General features: G+C 39.3%; 1 protein-coding gene across 1 annotated transcript; it reads left to right on the top strand.

The window, feature by feature from the left end:
* Positions 1-9635: 9635 nt before the first annotated feature.
* On the top strand, positions 9636-14485 carry LOC101995154 (cathepsin Q-like). The gene is made up of 7 exons (XM_005355315.1): positions 9636-9761; positions 10047-10169; positions 10264-10410; positions 10860-11084; positions 12692-12854; positions 13486-13603; positions 14386-14485. Exons 1-7 carry the CDS (start codon positions 9636-9638, stop codon positions 14483-14485), a joined length of 1002 nt encoding a protein of 333 aa, XP_005355372.1.
* The last annotated feature ends 2427 nt before the right edge of the window (positions 14486-16912 follow it).

Raw genomic sequence — 16912 nt, 5'->3', positions numbered from 1 at the left:
ATTCTACTAGTGTAAAGAAGAAAAAATGGGGTAATTTATCAACCACATTGTGTGGGTGGGAATGATGTAATGCATATGAGATCACACTTTGGCACCAGTAACTCTGGTAAGAGGTAGGCATCATGAGCAAGCTACAGGCAGGCCACTAAGCAGCTCAGATATGAGCCTAGCCCAGGATATATCTGAGATATGCTAATGAGCTAAATCCAAGCTGGTAATGATGTGCTAGGAAGGCAGCTCCAGCTGTGAGCCCTGATAGAACAAAGCTACTGCCCAATGAAAGGATTAAAAATAATGGAACTATGGGAATGGGTGTAGGATGATACTACTGTCTTCCAAAGACATGAATTCTCTAGCCTATGTGTTGGTGCCAATTTACTAGAAGACTAGTGTTATGCATGGCCCTAGCCTCAGTAATCAATGACTTTCAGAATTGTAGGTAGGCATACACAGGACTCCTGTCAGTCATAACCATTTTCTAAGCTAAAAGAATATCCTGTACGGCTACCATTGCCACCCTCATGATGCCGCAAATGAGGGACTTCACAGCTCAGGTGAGTCAAGCCTGAAGTCTTCCAAGAGTGCTCACCAGAGAATTTCTCCAGAAGAACCCAGCAACAGCAACATTACTACACAACAGAAGTTTCCTGCCTGCTGAAGTATCTGTTTACAATTTATGCTGGTATCATATTCTAAGGAATATTTGTATGACCATACTGAATATATTCAAAAGACAAATCTTTTGTTGAAATGCTAAAAATCCTGATTTCTTACAGTCCATATGCTTCAGCACTCTACAAAATGATGGGTCATTTCACCACCTGAGCATTGTACTTGACGCGAAAAAACAGATTATTCGTCCCTTATAAGTGAAGTTTATCTTGGTGGTCAGGAATTCAGAGCAGCAGGGATTCATCTACAGCAGTGAGTGACCCATGAATGAAGCTTTGTCACAATTTTAAAATGTGGAGTATGTTCTTTTTCACGCGTTCATGAACAATTATTGTACTGAGGCATTTCTCAGCTGAGTTATTTTTTCTATGTTTGGTTCTTAACTGACGAAGGATATTTCAAAAAAGGCAGATATAGAAGTGAAGTGGTGTAAGGAAGTCAGCTACATGACAAAGAAAGAGAGTATAGGTTCTCCTTACGTCTATCAGGAGGCACTTGCGTAGATGTGACTCAGGAGAATTGGATTGTTTTGGCCCAAGGCTTCCGTTCCTACTGACTAGCTCCTTCATGCTGATTGAATCTATTTCTTAGGGTTCAGAGAGCATCTGACTCAAGGTCCGGAATCATTTGTCACTGGGACACAGAGTGATGGAAGTTCATTTGTACATCTTTTGAACGTGGGGGTTACTGTAATTGCCTGGTCCAAGGTCACTCAAGTGTTTTCATGTGATCTGACCATTTTCCCCCCAAATAACATATACTGCCAAATGAGGGTCTTAGTGGTATATGCTTGAGTTTGTAGAACTGGTCTCTACATTTGGACATCAAGTAAAGTGGAGAAAACACTATATAACAGCAAAAAATAAAAATTCAAAGGGTGGATATGGGAGCAGGGAAGAAGGTATCTTAATTAAGGGAGCCATTTTAGGGTTGGCAAGAGACTTGACTCTAGAAGAGTCCCTTGGTGTCCAAGGGGATGTCCCCAGCTAGGTCCTTGGGGAGTAGTGGAGAGGGTGCCTGAACTGGCGTTATCCCATAGCCATGCTGATGAATATCTTGAATATCACCATAGAAACTTCATCCAGTGATGAATGGAGGTAGAGATAGAGACCCACATTGGACCACTGCACTGAGCTCCCAAGGTCCATTTGAAATCAGAAAGAGGGAGAAGATGAACAAGAAAGTCAGGATCATGAGGGGTTTGTCCACCCACTGAGACGGTGTGACTGATCTAAGGGGAGCTCAAAAACACCAACTGGACTGGGATAGAAAGAGCATGTGATCCAACCAGACTCTCTGAATGTGGCTGACAATGGGGGCTGACTGAGAAGCCAATGATAATGACACTGGGATTTGATTCTCCTGGTTTTTTGGGATCCTAGTCTGTTTGGATGGTCACCTCCCCAGGCCTGGGTGGAGGGAGGAGGGCTGTGGACTTCCCACAGGTCAGGGTACCCTGCCCTCTCTTAGGACTTTAGGGAGAGGAGGAAGTGGGAAGGAAATAAGAGTAGTAGAGGAGTTGGAAATTTTGAAAAATTAATAAAGTATTAAAAATATTCAAAGTACAAGGTGAACTAGCTCTTCTGTTTAGACACATAGATGAGATGTGATGTTTTCTGTGTAATACTTCTCCTGGTAATAAAGAAAAAGATTTCCTGTCCTCCTCTCCTGCTTGATGACTTCAGTTCTTCACACATGAGTACCTTTCAAAGGTTAGTGTGCTAATAGAATTAAAAAGCTCCCCTGATATTTGAGAACTGTGCCAAGGTGATTATAGTATATGAAATATGGACTTACTAATTCACATCAATCTATCTTTCTTTAGAAATCCTCACTCTGACTTCTTTATCTGAGGAGGTAAGGATGAAGGTATTTTAGACACAAAGAATACAGGGTGAGCCAACTTTTTACCCAGTATTTCCAGGATCATGAAAATATATTAAAAATTAAGGATGAAGAATTTTTAGAAGAATTTTAAAACTGACAAGAAGCAGTAACACAGATCCAGGTACACCATCAAGTGATATTTGTACAGTAATCCTTAAGAGAGAGACAATATTACTGGAGTGAGTTGGTGGTCTTATCACAAATCCCAGGAAAGAAAGACTTGGACCATAGGTTATATTTTCATTAGTGTTTTTCCCCCAAACAATTTTCATTTTACTTGTGGGTCAAGGAAAAGACTCAAAAGTCAAAAGGCAGTTTATATTTAATCCAAATTTACTCTGAATAGTTGGGACCAAAGTATTGTGTGGTACAGGGTGTTCAACATTCAAGATCACACAATCACCTTCCTTCTTCATTTTATATCAAGAAAACATAATACAATTAAAACTGAGGTACAGCTATACATAGAGAATTCTAAAAATAGTTAACTCAATATTTGAGAAACACTTAAAGAAATGTTCAGCACTGTTAGTCATCAGGGAAAGACAAACCAAAAATACCTTGAGATTTTATTTTCCATCTGTCAGCTAAGACAGATAGTTAAGGTAAACAAAAGAAGTGGCAGTTCATACTGATGATGATGTTGAATAACGGGACAGGCAGTCATACATTGCTTTAAGATTGCAAACTTGTAAAACCTCTATGAAAATATGTGTGAAGATGCTTCAGGAAGTTCAGAATCGATCAACCTCAAGATTCAGCTCTACCACAATGGGCATGTAACAAAAATATGCTTCATCCTACCACAGAGGTACTTGATAAACTAAGATCATTACTGGTCTAGTCACAATATCAGAATTTTGAAACAATGGAGGGATCTTTCAGTGGATGGAAGTCCAAAGAAAATGGGGACACTTACACAATGAAGTACGACTTGGCTGATAAAAAATAAACTCAGAGGTAAATGGATGTAAGTAAAAATCATATTTATTGTGGTAGCTAAGATCCATAAAGACAGATATAATATATTTTCTTCTATGTGTGATTCGCTGTGAAGTAAATATTAAACAAGTTACCATCCATAGAACATGGAGACAGGTACAAAGTAATGTACTTGGGGTCCTGATCAATCTTCTCAGGAAGGACAAAAATTAATAGTGACAGTAACCAAGAGCAGGGTAGTGGAACAGGAGACTCAGTGGGGGTCAGGACACATGCTAGATGAGACAGAGTACAGAGAAAGACAGTTAAAGTAAAGGCTCACTCGAGTGTTAGTATGGCAACCTAATACTGGAGAAACTTCCTAAATGATTTACATATCTGAAGAATATCTATTCGCATTTGCCAAGTAATCAAAAGAAAGGATGACTGTGCCACTAAGTCTGTATCTGTTTCTTCTACATTTTATTGGCCTGTTTTCTTTTGTTTTGATTATTGGATTGTATATTTTTCCAATTCGATTTGTATTTATTATGTCTTATGTTTTATTTTACTTTAGTTCCCTTTTGTCCCTTACATTTCCTACAAGAGACAGAAAGGCTGGCATCAAAAAGTCAGTAAATGTGAAAAGAAATTGGGAAGATTGATGGAGGAGGAAACATAATCATGACACATTGTATGAAAAAAAGTCTATTTTCAGTAAACAAAAGAACATACATAAGCATAAAATTGAAAAAAATATTGTATTAGTTATAGAAATAACTAAATATCTAGATATATAACTTAACAAATTTGAGACAAGAAAACCTAAAATCCTTAGCGTCTTTCAGCAGTAAGGTTCAGGAAATATCTAATGTTTCACTGAAACATATCTGCCTCATCACCCCCAAAAAGGCCCAGGACCATATGGTTAACCAGGAACTTGTAACAGAACTTTATCAAATTGACATTATGAATGCTCAAATTGTTACACAAAACAGAGCAGGCAAATGGCATTTGCTTTACTCCCTCAATAATAATGCCCTTCGCACACTCATAGCCTCTCACATTAAAGCCTCTAGTTCCAAATTCTTTAAATCTTTATGAATTCATTATTACCATGTGACCAAAATAAAATATAAACTCATAGCAACCACAGGAAAATTAGACACCTATCTCCATGATCGACAAGGAGTCTAAAATGGCTCAATAAAATGTTAACAAACAAAATGCAAAGACACATCAAAAACATCATTCTTCATGACCAAATTGTCTTTAATCCAAAGATTCAGTAGCAGACTAACATATGGTAATCAACAATGATATCAATCACATATATTGATTCAGCAAAATACCCAACATCATTCTTGTAATAGAGGAGATAGTAAACCAACTAGATATCAAATGTTACTAAATAAACCAAGTTCTAATAATGAGTTTCATCTTTTTTTAATCATGATGTGGTATGTCCTTTAGTATATGTGTTGTTTTTTATTAGTTGATGAATAAAGCTTTTTTTCACCGATGGTCAGTTAAACTACAGCTAGGCAGGAAGTACAATCAAAGATACATGGAGAGTGTAAGTGGAATTAACGTGACTCTGTGTAGTTACTGAAGGAGAATGATGCCAAATTACAATCAGTATGCAATACACAGATTAATAGAGCTTGGTTAATTTATGGTTTAAGAGCAAATAAGGAATATTCCTGAGTGATTATCCACACAGTGTTGTACTTAATACAGTATCTGTGATTATTTAGGTGGGAGCCATCATGAAATGAAAGTGCAGTATGCATTTACATAATCATATAGCCTGTCTTAGTCAGTGTTCTGCCATTACAGTGAGATGACATGACTGTGGAAACGCCTATAAAGGAAGATATTTAATTGGGTCTTACAGTTTCAGGGGCATTGCTCATTTGTATCATGGCAGGGAGCACAGCAGTATAAAGGCAGGCAGGCATGGTACTAGATAAGTAACTGAGAATTTCAAATTCAAGTCTGCAAGCAGTACAAAAAGAGAGTGACACTGGATTGGCCTGCACTGTTAAAACCTCAAAAGCAACTCCCAGTGATGTATTTCCTCCATCAAAGCTATATCTCCTAATCCATTCAGATACTTTCATTCACTGGTGAACTCTAAGATGAGGGCCTGCTTGTGGGGGTTTGTGTTCTGTCCAGTTCCCATAGCAAGTAGGGCCCAAAGAAAATCACACAGAAGTCTACAGGAGTTAAAAACCTATGGGCCCATCAGCTCAGGCTTCTTATTAACTCTTATAACTTATGTTAACCCATTATTCTTGCCTATGCTAGCTACATGGCTCAGTACCTTTTTTAGAGGGGTAGGTCACATTCTGATTTTCAGTGTCTGGACAGGCTTGGATAAAGAGCTTCTTTTTTCCCAGAATACTCCTGCTCTTATTGTGAAACCTCAACTCCCTGCCTGGTTGTCCCGCCTATAATTCCTGCCTGGCTACTGGCCAAGAAGTGTTTATTTAAAACATAATTGACAGAATACAGAAGTGTCCCACACCAGTGAACAAGCATCCAAATATGTGAGCTTGTGGGAGAGATATTCTCTTCCATATCACCCCATTCCCCTCCCTGGAATCATAGGCTTATAGACACATCAGAATGCAGAAATACATTCAATCCAAATTAAAAATATTCCATAGTCTATGACAGTCTCAACACTCTTTAAAAGTCCAATGTTCAAAGTCTCTAATACTTGTGTCAATGTCTTAACTGTAATCCCTTGTAAAATTAATCTTAAAGGCAGATCAAATCTTTCAAACATACAATAGTACAAGTAATATATTGCCATTACAAAAGTAAAGAGATTTTGGGTTTTTCCCCTGTAATACCTTTATTTTAGCAATCAGCTAAAAACATTTCTTTCTTTGTTTTATTTTTTTGATAACATTTTTATTTATTTATTAAAGATTTCTGCCTCCTCCTCGCCGCCGCCTTCCATTTCCCTCCCCCTCCCCCGATCAAGTACCCCTCGCTTGTCAGCCCGAAGAGCAATCAGGGTTCTCTGCCCTGTGTGAAGTCCAAGGACCACCCACCTCCATCCAGGTCTAGTAAGGTGAGCATCCAAAACTGCCTAGGTTCCCACAAAGCCAGTATGTGGCCATTGCCATTGTTCTTGAGTTCTCAGTAGTCCTCATTGTCTGCTATGTTCAAATCCTACAATGGATTGGGTGCATGTGCAGAGACACATACAAACAGCAGGTGACCAAATCAGAAGGCACAGTTGAGGAATACTCCCAAACAAAAAGGACTGTAATGATTGGGCCTGTAAACTCAGCCCTTGGGAAGTCAGGCAAGAAGAGGGCCAGATGGACTAGGCCAAACATGAAACAAAGAGAATGGAGGAGTGACAGGGAAGCGAGAGGGAGGAAAGTAGCTAAGAAGGAAGGGAAGAAGGATGATGAAAGAACACGAGAGGAGACCTGGAAGGGAAGGAAGACACAGAGGCAGAAAGATAAAAAAAAAAAGAAGGAAGAGACAGAGATAGAGAGGGGGTATTTGTTCAGCAGGTCAGCCTCTTGCTGTAGGCAGATGCTGATCTCCATTGCTGGCACCCACATCGTGGACAAAGTTTAGGTTGTGCTCTACCCTTCCCACATAACACAAGCTGTGTTATGCTTGGCTAAACTGTAGAGGAGAATTTTAGGATATGCTCTGTTTGAATGATTGGACATTAGTTTGCACAGTACCTGTCTTTGAGTCATTATGAAAAACATTGCCAAAAACCAATAAACAACAACAAAAACTAGCAAAAAAAAAAAGTAAAGAGAGACTTTATAGTAAGAAAATACTATACCAAAAGAGCTACTAAAGCTTGAAGGGAAAACTTCAAGTTCTATATCTCTATGTCTGATGTTAAAGTATTCTTCAGATTTCAAAATCCTTTAGCTTTGCTGACTGCAACACACTTCTCTCCCTTGGATTGGCTCCACACGCTGTTATCAGTGCTCATTATTGGGTATCTCCTGACTCTGGCATATAGAACATGTTGCTGTTTCTAAGACCATGTGGGTTTTGCCATCACAGCTTCACACAATAACCTCCATTGATATCTAGGCAGGGACGCTTCAGGCACATGCCTTGCCTGAGCAGCCTTCCTAAGTCACAAAGAGATTGCACAAGCTCTAAAGGCAGAACCATGGAGGCAAATTTGCTCAGTCCTTATGTTTTCTGGGCCTGGAACATAGTCCCTTAATTCTGAATGCCTCTAGGTACTGATTGCAATACAATGTGATTGACTGTCCCTGAGCCCACCAGGATGGGTCCTGATACAGTAAATATAGTAACTTTGAATTGATGCTGTGCTATGGCAATGAAGAATGTCAGGTAAATGGTGCTTCTACATGTAACATCCAAAAGAGAAAAGTCAGAGAGTTTCAAGAGATGCAGCCAGAGCCTGCCATTTATTTTCCCTCTTATACTTCAACCTTGAAAACCACTTGACCCTTTGAGGTTCATATCTCCTAAATGTCTTGTGATATCCAACTGTATTCCACATGGACATATGGAAACAAGAGTCTGTGTTCTCTAGGATCCAACCATAGGTAAGGAGTCAACACAAAACAGAACGCACTGATTAACTCCTGCCAGGGATGGTAACCAAAGCTTCCCATTCTAACTGCAAGGGCACATCACACATCTTTTCCAGAAAGTGTACTCAGAAAGCAATCAGCTCAGTATAATGTGATCCAAAGCCTACAGGACTGCTATCCAACTTGCTTTGTCAAGGTTGACAAATTCAGATTCCTGTTGTCCAGAGAGGAATCCACAGCCAAGCCAGAGGGAAAGTGAGAGGTTATCTCTCAGAAAGAGCCTGAAGTACTAGTGCTTGGAGAATTATTCATGGCAGTAGCACAGCCAATCAAAGGGAGAGCATGACTGAGGGACGGGCTCAAATGGATAGATATTTGAGAGTTACTGCTGTGTCAGACTCTGGAACCTCAACAACCTCTGAGGAGTTGAGACCGTGGAGTGAACTAAGGCAGTAGCCATCACCACAGAGAGGTAAGACCATCACTTTCCAAGGCAGAATGTCAGGTACTTGTGGGATGGGGGTTGAGAGACCCCAGGGAAAATCAAGTAAATACCAAAGACTATAGTCTTTTTTATATCCTTGGCTCTAATGACAGAACCATAATCCTCAGAAACAGAGGTGTGCGTAGGTATAGTGGAATAGGTAGCAAAGACAAAGATGACACCACATCCCTTATAGATCTCTTTGTGTGGGGTCCCATTATGTGAAAGTCTGGATCTGCCCACAGAGATTTACACCCGGTCCTTTACCAGTAGACATCACTGGCACCTCCTGGTCCAGAAGTGATCATCTCTTCCACACTACCCCAGAATGGATCTGTTTTCAGTTCACATGGACAGAAGTAGTAGCAGATGGTATGTTCCTATCAAGTGCTATGGGCAGTGTTGCTTTAGAGATCCAGCAAGTTCAGAATCTAATAATTCCACTATCACCTTGCTATTGTACTCCACCTACTCTATGGTTCTGGCCTCCTGTTGGTTTTTGATATGGCACTATTCTGATATAGGTAGTGAGCTGAGAATATGATTTCACAGTTCTAAGGGTAGAACACAAGGAATAGTAAATGACTCTTCCAACATTCTTATAGAAGATATTTTAAAATGTTTCATTAAAAAAGGGAGGGTTAAAGTCAAGCCCAGTACTTTATGCGTATTAGAAAGGCTTATGATGCCGTGTCGTCCTAATCCTTAAGTTCATCTTGAAATTAGAATCCAATACCATGTGATAGAAGTTTTGCTTGGCATATACAATGACTCAGTGATATCCTAGACTATGATAGCTTTTTTGCTTCTGTTCCTCATAGTGTATGAAGACATTTCTGAAGTAATAAGAAGCATTTCACCTAAAGTTTTCATTGCTAGAATTCTGGGCTCATTCTCTACATTTTATATAGAATCTAGTAATCATCATTTGGTGACTCAGTTCAAACACATCCTACAACTTTTCTGCAGTCTCTCAAAAATTATTTGGAAGAATAATTCAAAACTGTTATTGAGCACAATGGATTAATTTATTATGAAGGAGTAAGAAAACATAAAATTATTTCTGTAGTTATGTCTTCATTTCTCTTTCTTATCCAGGCTCTTCAGCTATGACTCCTGCTGTCTTCCTGGTCATCCTGTGCTTAGGAGTTGGGTCACGTGTTTCAGCACTTGACTCCAGTTTGGATGCTGAATGGGAAGAGTGGAAGATACTCTATGAAAAATCATACAGCCTGGTTGGTATCCTAGAAATTGTCCAAAAGGGCCCCAGAGTGCAGCTGTCTAGGCACAGTAGAGGTCATAAGTGCCCCACCACAACTACCACCACTGAGGTTGCTTAATCACAACCATTGTGAGCAATGGGTAGCCAGATTCCCTTTCATCAGTATGAGGAGAAGGTGTGACTATTGTGTCCTAGACTAGCTCTCCTGGGCCTCTAATCACCTGGACAGTAACCCAAAACATCAGCTTGTACAGGAGTTTAATTATAAAGAAATGTCACCTATTATGTTCTTATCCAGGATGAAGAAGCACTGAGGAGAACAATATGGGAAAAGAACATGAAAATGATTAAACTTCACAATGGGGAGAATGGCCTGGGAAAAAATGGCTACACCATGAAAATGAACGCCTTTGGTGACATGGTGAGTGTGACATGCGTTACTTCACACTGTGTTCTCTTGTGTGTTTTACATGGAGTCTTTTCTTTTATAATCATTTATGTATGCTTTCTTGAAGACCAATGAAGAATTCAGGAAAATGATGGTTGATTTCCCAATGCAAAGTCACGAGAGGGGGAAAGGCATCTGGAAACGATCTCTTACTGATGTACCCAAATCTGTGGATTGGCGAAAAGAAGGATATGTGACCCCTGTGCGGTTCCAGGTTTGACAGTGCCACCCGCCCTTCTTCTTACACCATATTGAAGAGGAAAGAATGTAGTGTTTCTGTTTTCGTATTGAATGAGGAGAGATTTGCAGCTCATTTTTAATAATATTTTTTCTTCTTTGAATTCATATATTTTCCAATGTATATCGATCTTGACGGTCCATCAAACACGTTCTCCAGATATGAACTTCTACCACATCTCATTGTAGAGTTCATGTACCTTCTATTATCATTAATAACTAATAAAGCAAGAAATCTTTCACAAATGGGGGGGGACCCATAGGAGCATGTGCACACTACCAACATCCAAGTCCTCTGGGAAACTGACAACTCCTTTCTAGGCATCTGTCAACTGCCATTTCCTCATTTTCATGAATTATTCACCTGTTTATGTTGTTACCTGACTTAGCATTTGTTTGCGAATGACCATATTTTCTTCACATTAGGGTAACTGCAGTTCTTGTTGGGCTTTTGCTGCAATTGGTGCCATAGAAGGACAAATGTACAAAAAGACAGGCAAACTCATTCCTCTGAGTGTCCAGAACCTAGTGGACTGTTCTAAATCTCATGGAAATCATGGCTGTGACTGGGGCAACACATACTATGCCTTCTTGTCTGTTTGGATCAATGGAGGTTTGGAGGCTGAGGCGACCTACCCATATGAAGGAAAAGTAAGTGGACCTCATATGTTGTCAGTTCAGCTCAACGTAGTGAGGGACAACTGTAGATATGATACACGATCTTCAGCACTCAGACTGAATGGTAGAATCTCTCTCTATAGTCTCATTTCAGTCATTAAGTATCGACCTTTGCTTATATTTTTGGTGTGATGATTTCAGTGTAGTTCCTTTCTGTGTACATAGAGAATATTAAATTTATTGTACATATAATAGAGTCTCTGCCGTGATGTAGGATGTCCTGTCTTTTTTTTAATTTTTTATTTTTTTTATTGAAAAAAAATTTCCGCCTCCTCCCACTCCTCTCCCCCTCCCCGCCTCCTCCCACTCCTCTCCCCCTCCCTCTCCAGTCTGAAGAGCTGTCAGGGTTCCCTGCCCTGTGGAAAGTCCAAAGTCCTCCCCCCTCCATCCTGGTCTAGGAAGGTGAACATCCAAACTGGCTAGGCTCCCACAAAGCCAGAACATGAAGTAGGATCAAAACCCAGTGCCATTGTCCTTGGCTTCTCATCAGCCCTCATTGTCCGCCATATTCAGAGAGTCTGGTTGGCCCATGCTTTTTCAGTCACAGTCCAACTGGCCTTGGTGAGCTCCCAATAGATCAGCCCCACTGTCTCCGTGGGTGGGTACACCCCTTGTGGTCCTGACTTCTTTGCTCATGTTCTCCCTCCTTCTGCTCCTCATTGGGACCTTGGGAGCTCAGTCCGGTGCTCCAGTGTGGGTCTCTGTCTCTATCTCCATCCATCACCAGATGAAGGTTCTATGGTGATATGCAAGATATTCATCAGTATGGCTATAGGATAGGGTCATTTCAGGTTCCCTATCCTCAGCTGCCCCAGGAACTAACTGGGGACTTCGCCTTGGGCTCCTGGGAGCCCCTCTAGGTCCAAGTCTCTTGCCAACCCTAAGATGGCTCCCTTAATTAAGATATGTGCTTCCCTTCTCCCCTATCCTACCTTCCTTTATCCCAATCATCCCGTTTCCCCATGTTCTCCCCATCCTACCCTTCTCACTGGAGAGGATGTCCTGTCTTATATGTGTTACTTTTATTTTTTAATGAATAAATCATTTGGCCAATGACTTAGTGAAGTAAAGCCAGTTGTGATATTCAAACAGATATAGAGAGAAAGAGAGAGAGAAAGTAATCAGTGTCAAGGTGATTACAAGTAGCTGCTGAAGAAGAAAGATATCAGAACATTACTGGTAAGCCACTCCTTTGTGGCAATACATAGATTCATAGAAATGGGTTAATTTAAAATATAAAAGCAAGCTATGAATATGCCTGGGCCATTGGTTAAACATTGATGTAACTAATATAGTTTCTAGATGATTATTTGGGTCTGGGTTTGGGATATGAAAGCACATTCTCAACTTACACTGCAGAAAAATATTCTTATGGATAGCAGGAAGTATTGGTTATCACTGAGGACAAGAGAACTTATTTTCAATTCTAGACATTCCAGTACTGTTTCACTTCCTGTGATGATTTATAATATTCCAGTTTTTTGCGTGCTCAGTTGCAAAGAGCAGAGTGTGGTGGTTGTGATTTTCTCCCAGGATATGGAGGGAAGAAACTGAATCTCCTATATCTTCACCTTTTAAAGGACGGACCCTGCAGGTACAATCCTCAGAATGCATCTGCTAAAATCGTATCATTTATGGAACTCCTAGAATTTGAGGATATTCTAATGGATGTTGTAGCAGCTGAAGGGCCCGTTGCTGCTGCAATTGATGCTCTCCATGATTCTTTTAAGTTCTACAGTGAAGGTTAGAATATTTTCTTCTAAATATAAAGAAAAAGCCATTGGGACATCTCCATGTCATGACAAGTTCTCAGACTGGCTGCTATGTAAAAATGTGATATGAATTCTTAAGTTTCTAGATTTTATTCATCTCCATATAATAGTCCTGAGTACTGAATTTTAACTGGTATGAACCACCAGATGAAAGTTAATGTTTCCCATTTAATAAATATATTGGTTAAGTAACTTCTTAACTCCTCCTTTTTTGTGGACCTTTTAGTTGTTTATAGAAACTGATTATCTGAAATAGAATTGAAACAGAGACTTTAAATTAAATAATTTAGTCCTGTAATTTTAACTTGGCATGAGATACTAGTAGAAACACTGTAACGTTCCAAGGAGTCATTTCGTATGCATGCATCAAGTAGCTATAAATAATTCTCACTACTTTAAATGTTTTCAGTTTTCTGTGAAACCGTATGTTTAAATTTTTGTGAGTGCCCCCATGTGTGAGTACTAGCATTCTTGTGAACAACTAACTAGCTCAAGTCTGTTTGTATCATTTCACTGATTGTTGAAATAGTTGTGTTGTTGGCGGCTGTGGTCACTGCCAGGTGTCCTGTGCATCTCACATCAGCTTCTGTGTTATTTCTCAGGCATTTATTATGAACCAAATTGCAGCCAATATAATTTGAGTCATGCAGTTCTGGTGGTTGGCTATGGATATGATGGAAGTGAAACAGATGGCAAGAAATACTGGACAATTAAGAGCAGGTATAAATTGCCATAAAAATCTTTATTTGAAATTTTAGGAGCTAGAGAAATGGTACATTTGTTAATGACACTGGAGGCACATACAGGGGATTCATGATGAGATTGCAATTTTGAGTCAATATTTCGATATAAAGTTAGAAGATTTTGTTTCATTTAAGTTGAACAAAATCTGTTGTTTCCCCATGTGCATGGATGAAGTGCATTTGACTGTTTGCACATCTGCAGACATGTGTTCACCAGTGAACATGTGTAGAGGTCTGATGTCGGCATCAGTTGTTTCTCAGTCACTATATAACTTCTGTATTAAGGCAGTGTTCTTTTCTGATCTAAGAGTTAACTATTTAATCTGGCTTACCAGCTTGCTCTTGGTATGTTCTGTGTGTATGTCTCAAGAATGAGGTTTACATGCACACTATAATGTTAATCTGGCTTTCCAGTGTGGCTCTTGTGACTGATCTTAGCTCTTTAACTGCTGAGTTGCCTAAAGTTCCAGGAATTTACTAACAGTATGTTCTCATAAAATTTCCAACCCTTCCTTGGTTTCTAGGATATCAATGTCATGTGTGTGACATTGCTTTTGTATAATGTGACATATGTGAGAGTTCTGAAATGTGTAATGGTAAAAAGGTATCCTGCTGTGGTTTTCACATTCCTGTGTGAGGCACTTCTTGGTGCTCAGGAGTAGACCCTCTGCTTTTCCTGATCATTTTGTTAGGTTGGCCTCTTGAGAAATCCATCATGTGGAAAGTTTTCTACTAAACGAAAAACATGATCTTTTGCAGCTGGGGACAAAGCTGGGGCATGGACGGCTACATGAAAATTGCCAAGGACAGAAACAACCACTGTGGAATTGCTTCATTTGCCCAAATCCCTCAGGTGTGAACAGCCTTATGACCAAATAGAAGTGCTTGAAAGGAGACTGTATTTCCAGAAGGTTCATCAACTTCAAAGATCAGCCTTTGCTTACTGTGTTAAATTGCTGAGTCTCTCATGGTCAACACTGCAGTGTGAATTCTGAGAGCTTTCAAATATTTCAAATTACAAGCTTTATAACTGGTTCTCTGACTAATGAGAGTTTATGATTCCAGAGACAACTTTATTTTCACTCTTAATGCCTGTGCAAATAAAATCATTTAAAATTAATTTCAAGTGTCATGTCTAGTTTCTCATCTTTTGTGCAGTGGCTTGTTTGTGGTCAAGCACGCAATTCCCCTTGTAGAGGGACTGAGTGGTGTGCTGGTGTCTGGAAGAAAGGGTTGGACTGTCCTCCTTGATGGGTGGCATTCTCCATTGTTGTGGTTTGCTTTCAGTGTCCTGTTTTCCACCAGCAACCTTGCTCTGAAAGACTCTACCATAATTTCTGGATTTCACACTTTTAGCTGACACACATGTGGGAGCCCACAGAAGTGGATCCATTCCACATTGACTACAGGTCAGAGAGCTCACACGTTTTCTTGCTTCTTCAATGCTATTGACAAGAGGGCGACTTAAGGTGTGGCTTTAAACAAGATGTCTTAGCTTACGGTGTGGTTGTTTGGTATTTTGTGTATTATGATGGCCCATAGAGGGAATCTCTTCCACCTTGACCAAGATCAGAGACTCCAAGCCTATTCCTGCTCCTTCAAGGATATGACAGGAGGCTTGACCTAGGGAATGACTGCATACTTGGTCCAAGGTGTTATTGCTGCATAATCTGCATAAAGAGCAAAATAACTAACTTGGGATACATCTGTTTGATGTTTCAGGTATTAAAGACATAACTTCTCTGTTTCTTGTTTATATCAAGTTTAAGAAGTCTGTTGACTTTTGCCCCACTTTCTGGATTGGATACATAGGCATATGGAAAATAAACATGTTTATCCAAATATGTGGGACCCCAACAGATGTTGCCCCAACATGGGACCCTGACAGACAAATTCACCCAGTTTCAATTTTGCCCCCTCTCTGCTTTGCAATGTTGCCATGTGATACTCCAATGCATTGAACTGAGCTGTGACTGTCCCCCAGTCATTAATTAACCTTGTGTTAGCACCCATAGAGCCTAGCAACCCTACTAATGTAGGCTATGATCAGTACAACATAGCTGAAGCCCAAAGAATTGGAAATAGCCTTTATGACTATGATAAAATTTCTTAAAGATGGAATGAAGAAGTCAATGAAGAGGGAAACAGTCAACGAAAATTAATAAATTAGCTCAGGACATAAGAGTAGATACAGGATCTATAAATAAAACTCAAAGAAAGAAAATGCTGAAAATTCAAAATTTAGGAACATGAAAATAAACCTCAGAGAAAGTCTTATTAACAGATTCTAAAAAAAGCAAGAAAAACACTTAGTAAATTGAGAAAATATAAAAAACAAGGATACCATAGTCAGAGAATATATTAAATCTAAAAAAAAATCCAGAATACCATAAAAAAGACCAAATCTAAGAATAATTGAAATAAAGAAAGGAGAGACAGAGGTTAATGTCACAGAGAAAATTTAATAACATCAGAGAAGAAAATAACCTAAACTAAAGGAAAAAGTACCTGTCAAAGTAAAAGAAGTATACAGAACACAAAATAGTTGGCAAAAGAAAAGAAATCTGCCTCAACACATAATAAGTAATACACTAAGCATGCAGAACAAAGAATGAATATTAAAGGTTGCAAGCAAAAAGACCAAGTAACATAAAAAGACAGGACTATTAGAATAATATATTACTTCAAAATTGAGACTTTAAGATCAGAAATGCCTGAAAATTGGTTCTAAAAACACTAAGGGAACAAAGAAAGTAGCTCAGCCTGCTATGTCCAGCAAAGCAGTCAATCAAAATAGATGGAGAAAGACATTTTATGACAGGTCTAAATTTAAACAGTACCTGTCTAAAAACCAGTCCTATTATAGATGCTTTAGGGAAAGCTTCAACCTGAACAGGTTAATCAAACCTTAGAAAACACCAGAAAAAAATAACCTAAGATGAAAATTAAAAGAAGGGACAATACCACAATATAAAACAAAAACAAAACCAGGAATCAATAAATACTGCTCATTGATAAATCTCAATAAAAATGATTTAAATAGACTCAAAGACCACTGAATGGCTGCAAAAAAAATTAATCCATTCTTCTGCTGAGTACAAGAAATAGACATTAACCTGGTAAAAGGATTTAAAGGAAGGTTGGATAAGGGAGCACGGAAGCACAATTCTTAGATAAGGGAGCCACCTTAGGGTTGGCAACAGCCTTGAACCTAGAGTGGCTCCCAGGAGCCCAAGCCGAGGTCCCCATTTAGTTCCCTGGACAGTGAGGATAAAGAACCTGAAAT

The sequence above is a fragment of the Microtus ochrogaster genome, chromosome 16 (genome assembly GCF_000317375.1).
Source record: "Microtus ochrogaster isolate Prairie Vole_2 chromosome 16, MicOch1.0, whole genome shotgun sequence".
NCBI classification, from domain to species: Eukaryota; Metazoa; Chordata; class Mammalia; order Rodentia; family Cricetidae; genus Microtus; species Microtus ochrogaster.
Note: the sequence above shows the minus strand (reverse complement) of the source record. Positions and strands in the feature narration are given on the sequence as shown.